The sequence below is a fragment of the Olea europaea genome, chromosome 1 (genome assembly GCF_002742605.1).
Source record: "Olea europaea var. sylvestris chromosome 1, O_europaea_v1, whole genome shotgun sequence".
Lineage (NCBI taxonomy): Eukaryota > Viridiplantae > Streptophyta > Magnoliopsida > Lamiales > Oleaceae > Olea > Olea europaea.
Genome location: NC_036237.1, coordinates 33,239,301 through 33,248,508, shown reverse-complemented (window position 1 = coordinate 33,248,508; position 9,208 = coordinate 33,239,301). Strand labels below are relative to the sequence as shown.

At 35.2% G+C, this 9,208-nt stretch overlaps 1 protein-coding gene across 3 annotated transcripts; it reads right to left on the bottom strand.

Moving 5' to 3' along the window:
• Nucleotides 1-596: 596 nt before the first annotated feature.
• On the bottom strand, nt 597-8,262 carry LOC111401852 (ATP-dependent DNA helicase Q-like 5). Of its 3 annotated transcripts, none has more exons than XM_023029797.1 (22): nt 7,026-8,262; nt 6,879-6,932; nt 6,531-6,643; nt 6,167-6,379; nt 6,007-6,085; nt 5,837-5,890; nt 5,647-5,721; nt 5,475-5,528; nt 5,194-5,238; nt 4,962-5,056; nt 4,751-4,880; nt 4,460-4,558; nt 4,102-4,157; nt 3,903-4,005; nt 3,016-3,144; nt 2,628-2,797; nt 2,144-2,168; nt 1,940-2,055; nt 1,415-1,584; nt 1,285-1,331; nt 920-960; nt 597-833 (listed from the first exon to the last, which is right to left on the bottom strand). In XM_023029797.1, the coding sequence occupies exons 1-19, from the start codon at nt 8,184-8,186 to the stop codon at nt 1,497-1,499; spliced, it is 2,859 nt and encodes a 952-aa protein (XP_022885565.1). In that variant the 5' UTR covers nt 8,187-8,262; the 3' UTR covers nt 597-833; nt 920-960; nt 1,285-1,331; nt 1,415-1,496. The 3 variants fall into 3 exon arrangements, with proteins under 3 accessions (XP_022885565.1, XP_022885585.1, XP_022885575.1); XM_023029817.1 differs by having other exon boundaries at nt 1,285-1,293; XM_023029807.1 differs by lacking the exon at nt 920-960.
• Nucleotides 8,263-9,208: the final 946 nt, after the last annotated feature.

Here is a 9,208-nt window from a genome sequence, read left to right as displayed (position 1 = left end):
TGAGTATGACAAGTCAAGTAATTGATGGATAGTTGAAGTTTTAGTATTAGTATCTACTATTTGGTATTTGTAAATTGTAAGCATTGGTAAATTAATTTTATTGAACTACTTGTTATTTACATGTTATTAAATTTGATTATGTTAATTTGTAAAACTACGATTGAATATGTCATTAGTTGTATTTATATAGTGTTACTAGTACGGAACCGAATGGAACCAAACCGAGCCCGAAAGGTTCCATAATTATATTTGGACCCGACGGTTTCCATTTACTAAATACCCGAAGATTTTGGTTCGGTCCGATCCACGCCCACCTCTAGACATAGCTCCCTACTTTTTGTTTTGAGTGTGAAGCAATGTCAAACCAAAATACCCAAAACGGGTGATTTTCTCCCCGACTATGGATCCCATACTACCCCCATAAATTGAAAATCCATAACCCCAATTGCCGGACATTAGTGCGATGATTCACGAACACGACGATTTGGTGTTGAATGCACAAAATCTAATTTGGGTAAATGATCTAGACCATAATATGCCGAAGTTTTTAGCACTTGGGAAGGGCTTTGAAAGGAGATGGAATATCAATTCTTGGGTTCAAGCAAAATTCATTGTCTTCAATGATCTACACAAATAACAAATTAAGACTTATTCCTTATCATGGTAAAATTCAAAAGAAAGATAACACTTAATGAAAAAATCATCAATAATTTTACATAACCGTGAGATTTACAACATATGAAAATATATGTTTATTATAATATTAGCAATGACAAGCTTCTCTATGGATATTCTTTTCTTCGCTGTGAGTTGATCAATCTTTCGACTTTCACCTGCAAGTAGATATTATAGGTTAAGCCGTAACATCTTCTTATAACTACAATAATCAATCGAATGTATAAGAACCAAAAATACATACATTTATATTGATTCACATATGAGATCCGCATACTTTTGTCACTGCATGTTTTGACAATGATATAAAATAAGATTCAAATGTCCACCATCTCTGACACACAAATCTTTTTATAAACTTATACAGTAGGAATATTTGCACAATCTAAGCATACACATGTCAAGGTATTGACATGTAAGTAGCCTATCTCATCCCCAATTGTATTATGGATAATGCTAGTTGTACATAAGAGTTACATAATTGTTCACAGAAAAACGAGGTTTCAAAAATAGAGGAAAAATTATCTGATTGAAAAAATCGAATCATATCTCACTACATTATGTGCATATAAATCATTATGTACATTCAATACAACTATTGCATTATACCTGTCAAAACTTTAGCACCGGAAGTCCCACAGGCAGCATTGCGTGCACTGGAAAGAAAAGGGAAGAGAAAGGAACGAACATTTGCATTAAATTTCCAAACAAAAACAGATGACGAAGTAGGAAGACTTACTAAGATTAGCCAACTGTAACCGCGCAATATTGTGTTCTCCCTATTTGTTGTTATAAATGACATTCTCTCGAGAAAGAAATAGCTAAATTACATCCTTGCCGACCATACTAATGAGCTCTCCCTTTGCCGCTTCCATCACTACTTTAAAGTCTATCTGTTGATACCTTCCCCTAAAATCCAGCCAGGAAATTTGCGATCATATAAATGAAAAGACAGTATAATCCACACAATTTCAGCTTATTTTTTAATCTATGATCCAATGATCCCTACAATACATGCATCAGTGTCAACCTCTGAGAGAGATACCATATACAGAGCAGTCAACCATACGAGTGGATTCTTGAAAAATGTCTCATATTTTACAACATTTCTCGATTTTAAAGAATCATTTAAACCCTCTATTTCATGCAAAGATAATATCACTGCATCACGTTTTTCAAGTTAAATGCAAATCTAGGTTATACTTAAAATGATAAAATTAAGAACCATTGATCAAACCATATATTAATTTTGTTGCCACATTACCAAAAATGGGTTCTTGACCAAATAGCAGCAGGAAAGGCCGGGCTAGCAAGTCCATGCAGTATCCTTGCAATTGCTCGGGGGGTAAATTTCACTTGTGAATTACTCTGAAGAAAGACCTAAGGCATCAAAAGAGGATGGAAATTTTACAATTTTGGTTAATTTCTTTTTAGCAAGAAACAAGTTGTAACGTTTGAAAATTTGTACCTTTATATCAGCCCGCAAAAATGGACTGCAAACAAAATGATGTTTTAGTTAGGACAATCAAATAATATCTAGAAAGATCATAATATTTATTGCAACATATATACATAGATATTTTCATATCAATATCTGCTAGACTATAAGTTATTTTTGGGTTGTTCATGATTGATGCTCAATGAAACAACAGAGCTCAGCAATAGATCCCAGCTATATATTATGCAATGAAAGCTTAGCTTTTTGCTGTAGTTGCCTTGTTGGAGCATGTTTGGCTAAGCTTATACAGTTCACTTGTAAGTTCTAGAAAAACTGTAAAGAAAAAAAAAATGGCAAGCTACTTATTTTAATCAGGAGTTACTGTCAAAATAAGTAACTTTGGATACACTTGTTTGGAAACTTGAGTAGTTCTTATTTGTTTTGAAGCCCAAGCAAACGAGCTCCAACAATAAGTTCACTGTGAATTGTGTATTTATAGATCAAACATTTCAACCTGTTTTGACCCATCTGGTTAGGAACATCAACGTCATCATCCCCATTAAAGTACTGTTGAATCTTCCTTTGCAAGCAAGAAGTATGTTGATTTTCTTGGCAGCTCTGCACTTTATCACACTCTTTTGCAGCAAAAACAGCAGCATTAAACATTGCATCTATCTTCCGCACCTACGTCAATCAAAGTCAGTATGCATGTTATCACGTGCTTGTTTTAAACAGCGGGCCCCATTGAATGCTGGATAATAAGTTGGATAAAAAGTATGTTTGACAGGTTTAAATTATAATATAAGCTTTGCCAAACTTGCACTATGAATGTCCCCCTCTTCCCCACACAAATAGAGAATAAACTACAAAAATAATAAATGACATAAAGGAAAGCCAATCACCTTACAGGTCTCGACCTCAGATAACCACTTTGTAAGGCTTGCTGCCAAAGAACAAATATCTTCCGGGACATTAATAATGGTATAACAATAGGCTGGATCCTTCAAATCATATGTGATTTCCCCCTTCAACTAATACAAGCAATACAGAAAATTCTGTGAGTTAGTAAATTCTAATCAATCGGAGAATACAACAAGGTTCTTTTCCCAATTATTTCAACGAGTATAATACAATTAAGTGATTAGGACCATGCCAAATATTATGTTACCATAATTTTCATAGTACTTCAACTATAAAGTGTAAAATATTGAAGCAGCATTTCAATTTTAAATCATATTCCGCCATTGTCAGAGAAAAATGATTAGAAGCTTGAATTTTTGGAAATTGACAGAGTAAGGTATAAATCATGTTCTAAAGACAGTAAAATTTGGAAGAGATAATCTTATGGTTCTTAATACAACAAAAAACACAAGTAACTTTTTGCTTCGATAATTTATTATCTTACATTTGGGTAAAAAAGTCACTTATCATAAAAGTACCTTAATCTTACTGTCAAAAGTAACTTATCTAACTTTATCCAATAAGAAATTAAATATTTGAAGACTTACTTATTTTGCTTATAAGCAAACATTTTAAGCTTAGCTAAACGTGATCTGTCAAACCTCCTAACATACAAGTTCGACCTCTTCAATCAAAGCTTGAACGAGGATAAAAACTTGACCTTAGACTTCAAGTGGATTAAAGGGAAGAGCAATAACTCCATAGAGCTCTATATGAATAGATAGTTCAACAAGTGGCTTGTAGAAATGAGTTTGAAAGAACTGAAATCTCTTAAAATCTCATTCCAAATTGGAATTTGAAAAGCTTGGACAAGTCAAAACATACTCACCTTTAGACTCTGCAAGTGATTTGTAAGGTCAACAGCCTGCATTCTGATGCTATTTGCCACAGATGGTATGTCAAATACATATTGCCCATCTTTCATTTCAGACCTGAAAAGCTTGTAAAGCATTAGCAGAGCAATTAAGAGTTTTAAGAACAAATAACTTTATAGTTCATGGTAGTATGGAATAAAAAATATTTCTCACTTGTTCAGAATTGATGCAACCACAATATCTTTAGCAGCAAAAAGTGCTGGCGGAGTCTGCAGAAAGATAAATAATTATACATGTGGCCCTATCTAATAATTTAAGTTTTTAGATCAAGTGATTTAACATGGTATCAGAGCATGCAAATGTCCTAGGTTCAAATTGCACCGTCACTCATTTAAATGAATTATGCACGTGATAGGCTTTGACGGGAAAAAATGAACCCCGTCTACACGTGAAGAGGCATTTTAAAGATCTAATAATTTAAACTTTAGATCAAGTAGTTCAACAAAGAACGACGGCATAAACTAAACATCCAGAGAATAGAAATTTATCCCCCATAGAAAGCATAACGCACCTTATGGAAATTTACAGTACATGTTACATTTATCTGGGGAAGCAATTGAAGGTATTGCACTTCTCCCAACTCCAACTGTGTCAAAATAGTTAGCATCACCTACAAGGCAAGAAAAATCAGTAGTTCAACATCATGAGGCAAAAATATCTCGATATAATAAATTCATTTATGGTTGAATAATATACAAACTGAATAACAAACTACTTAGGTTGATAATCAAAGTTGAATTTTTTTGACAGGAAGATGAGGGCTTGTAAGCAAACTTTATTCAAAAGCAGCAACTTGACCGACCTCTTCTTTCATATCAAATTTACGAGAAGCAGTTTCTTTGACTAACGAACAAGTATCATTGGCTGCACTTCCTTTGCTCATGAAAACATGAGAAAGTAACAAATTTACTGCATGTGCATCTACGCCATCACTGAAAAAATAATGTTATCACCAAAATCTGTATCTCCAATCCCACAAATGGGAGGCTACATAGAAATGGCATTTGCTTTACCTGTACATCAAACTTCGAAGCTTGAAGTATGTGACATCATCAAAAAGCAGATGGCAATAAGAAAATCTACCATCACGTCCAGCACGACCTATCTCCTGCATAAATTATTTAATATTTTTAGGTCTACAATTTTATTTTATTTTTTATTTATGTTTTATTTTTTTGTGGTTGGGGAGGGGAAGGACACGCCTGTGCTAATAATTGGGAGAAAATTATAATAAAGAAATTTGACCTGTACATACTCTTCCAAACTTTCGGGTAAACTGTAGTGGATTACCTGAAACAGCAGCATTTTAGAGCTTTAGCAGTCCATAAATGCCACAAAGAAGACAAATACATAAACTCAGATGGCTTAGAAGATTCGTGGATAGATTCCTTCCGGGTGATTTCTTAGGTGCAAAATGCAAATTAAATGTTATTGTTATCCTCTGAGATATTTTAAGACCAATTAATTGTGGATGTTTAATGAAAATTAGATAAATAATATGAAACGTGAACGAAAATTTTTCTTACAGCTCCAACATCACTTTTGTCAAGTCCCATGCCAAATGCCACAGTTGCAACCACCTTTGAGAACAAAAGAATGCAAATCAGCAAGATTTTAATTTCCACCATGCATCAAGGAGATAATCACACCTATAAAATTATAGAAATATATAAAAAATGATCCCAATAACTTCCTTACCACTCTTATCCTATTAGAACAAAACAATTCCTGAACGCGGTTCCTATCTTTAGCAGGAATGGCACTGTGGTAACTCTGAGAAACATACAGAACTTCATCAATATTTCCAATATGAAAACAAAGAACTGCATGAAGAGAGCATAAAGTTTGCATCATTCAAATAAACTGAGATTACAAATGCTATACAAACCTTAGCTGAGATGTTGTTATCACATAGATATTTGCTTATCATGTCAGTTTCATACTGCACCAAATTGTGGACACAAGGTTACCATAAGTCAAAATCACAAGAGTAAAGAGATAGTGATCTGGTCCAAGTTTATATATTCATCTTTTTTAGAAAAATTAACCGTAGTATACCTGAAATTTACAGTAAATAATGAGGCTTTTGATCTCCAAAAAGGGAGAAGACTTGAGCAATGCCACCAAATCTTTCATCCTGACATTATTAACAGAATATTGAGGTATTAAAATTTAATACAAGAAAATTGACAAGGTGTGTGTGTGTGTGTACACTCACCTATTCCCGCTCACAGACACCGATAAATGCAGATTATCCCTTAATTGGGCTGACTGAATGAGATTTGTGGGAGTAATCTCTAAAGCATGCATTACGTCATGCAAAGTTTTGGTTGTTGCAGTTGCTGTCATAGCTAGAATACATCCAGCATTAAGCTTCCCACATAGCAAGGAGGCTCTAAGCCTCATATACGAAGGTCGAAAATTATGTGACCTGTCAAAAATTTTAGGTTTAAGAAAATTATGAAACTTCATATGGTGATAATGAGTTTGGCTGGCATATTGCTGTCATAATGAAGGAGACTCTTAAAATCCAATTCACAAGCTGATAAAACTGGGAAGGAAATAATCCTACAAATGCTCACCATTCAGAAACACAGTGGGCTTCATCAACAACCACAAGAGATACTAGTTGACTGCCAGAAAATATGGATAGGAATTCTGCATTCAGAAACCTCTCTGGTGAAACAAAAAGAACCTAAACATGAACCGAGAAAATTTCTTAGTGTTTAGGTACATATCTAAAGGATAGAGTGAGTGCTTATCACATTTCAACAAATAATCCATCAAAAGTGATTTCAATGAAATTTCAGAAAGATCCATAATGGTGTGAAATGGTCTTAATCAGAACCAATTGTTTTTGATGCATTTACATAAACAAGAAAAAGACCGTTTGGTTGAAGTTTATGTTGCAATCAAGGACTTAAGTTAACCTTTATTGCCCCTTCTTGTAGTGACCTGAGGGTTTTTGCAGCCTCCTCGGGCATCTGAAACAGCCATCAAGAAACATCAAGTTTATAGAAATAGTCACAGAGGGACAAAAATGCATACGTATTCACCAACACTGAGAAAGAAAATACCTGGCTGCTACACAAAAGGCCACCCGGAATTGCAGGAGGCAGCTGTTTAAGTTGATCGATCATCAAAGCCACTAAAGGACTCACCACAAGGGTGACTCCTGGCAAAATCAACGCAGGCAACTGATAACACAGAGACTTGCCAGAACCCGTTGGTAAAACCAGCATTGTCGATTTCCCAGAGAGCACCATCTTGATTGCCTCCAACTGACCATTCCTAAATGAATCATACCCATGTGTGAACTTTAATAACTTCTCCAAATTTCCATCGGAGGCCTCTTTTCGTACACTCATCACAGCCTCCTCAATCGATTCACTATCAAAATCCATACTTTCCTCTCTCTCTCCAATCTCCAAAACCAAGCCCTCTTCATCGAGAATCTCACCACTTTCCTTTCCTTCATTTCCAACTCTCGATTTCTTTTTATAATATCTTGAAAATTTTCTACGCCCACTATATGCACTAAAGCTCTTTCTTTTATTCTTAAAGGCAAACTTTTTCCTCCCATAGCCATTTATATTAAGCTTCACAAAATTACCCTCACTAACACGTTTAGGCTTGTTCACATTCTTTGTGGAAGAAACATTAACACCAATCAAATTAAGATGTTTACTCACCTTTTTGGAAGAAATTCGTTGGCTAGCAGCTTCATTTTTCACTTTTACCAGGTCAGCATTTTGCACATGAATTTCACTTTTAGTTTCAGTTGGAAAATCCTTTTCACTGGGCTCAAAAATGAGATTTTTATTCTGGCCTTTATTGGAAAAAGATGCGAATTTCGACAAGCAATGGCTGCCGGGTAAAAGAGTATCAGAGGCATTATGGTAATTTTGGTGGTGTGTTGAAGTATGGATTTGAAAAGGTAAATTGGAGAAGTTTGGTGGAGGGATCTGGGGATGGCTTCGAAATGAATCTATTATGGGAGGTTTTGGGTCCGGTTCTGTGATGGGTTTTAAGTGCTTGGTGGAGAGTTTGAGTTTCAAAACGGGCCGGGAATTGGTGGGATCAGCGGCTTTAATTTTGGTTCTTGATCGGGTGGTAGATGGACAGGAGGGTCGCGGTGGTGGCACTGCCGGCGGAAGAGGCGTAGGTGATGGTGGTGGTGAGTGGCGCGGCGGTGTGGCGGAGATATGAGATCCATCGGAATCGGAGTCAGAATCCATGGTGATAATTAAGATCTGTGTGTACGCAGCGGCAAGGGTATGTAGTTTTTTGTACTTTCCCGCCTCTTTTGTGTTAGTACACTCCCGTTTGGCACCCATTATTTGGATTCATATTGGGGAAATATTATTTTTTTTTAAAATGAATCCCTCTAAAAGAGGGAATGTGTAAGTTACTATTCATTTGTGATGTATTTTGTATTTCCATTTTACCCTTGTTCATCCTACATCATTTCCATTTTACCTTCCAAAGCTAACACTATTTTACCATCTCTAACTTGAGGGTTCAATGGTCCTGATACAAAATATGGCATTATTGATTGCTTTCACACTAGAATCGAACGTCTATCACTTACTTTAATGAATATTTACTATTTATCTGACACTTGATAGCCTCCTTTATTAATTAGAAAAATCACAAATTTTATCATTTCTTCAGTGTTTCCCTTTAATTTGCTTTTAGCCTATCATCCTTCTCTCTCCTCTACTATTAAAAGAGGGCATGTGCAAGTTACTATTTATTTTTGAAGTATTTTGTATTCCATTTTACCCTTGTTCATCCTACACCATTCATATTTTACCCTCCAAAGCTAACACTATTTTACCATTTCCAACTTGAGGGTTCAATGGTCATGATACAAAATATAGCATTGCTGATTGCTTTCACACTTGAATCCAACGTCTATCACTTATTTTACTGAATATTTACTGTTTCTCTGACACTTGGTAGCCTCCTTTGTTGACTAGAAAAAGCACAAATTTTATCATTTCTTCAGTCTTCCCCTTTCATTTGCCTTCAACCTATCATGCTTCTCTCTCCTTTGAAAAATAAACGGAGCTCCCTTTCATTATCTCTCATATTTTCTTTACATCTAATTCCACAAAGGGGTGCTATTAGTTAATATTTATTTCCTATCGATTTCTGAAAATCAAATCTTGGTAGGGAGGAAGAAAGAGCGTTGAATCGAATTTCATGCACACCGTCTCTTCTAACGAAAAACTTGAATCCGCCATGGCATTGGTGT

Coding starts and splice junctions, on each gene's coding strand:
- LOC111401852 (XM_023029797.1), bottom strand. CDS start 8,186: ATGGATTCTGACTCCGATTCCGATGGATCTCATATCTCCGCCACACCG. Junction 4,881..4,961: donor CTTCGAAGTTTGATGTACAG/GTAAAGCAAATG, acceptor TTATTTTTTCAG/TGATGGCGTAGATGCACATG. Junction 2,798..3,015: donor CTGAGGTCGAGACCTGTAAG/GTGATTGGCTTT, acceptor TGATTGACGTAG/GTGCGGAAGATAGATGCAAT.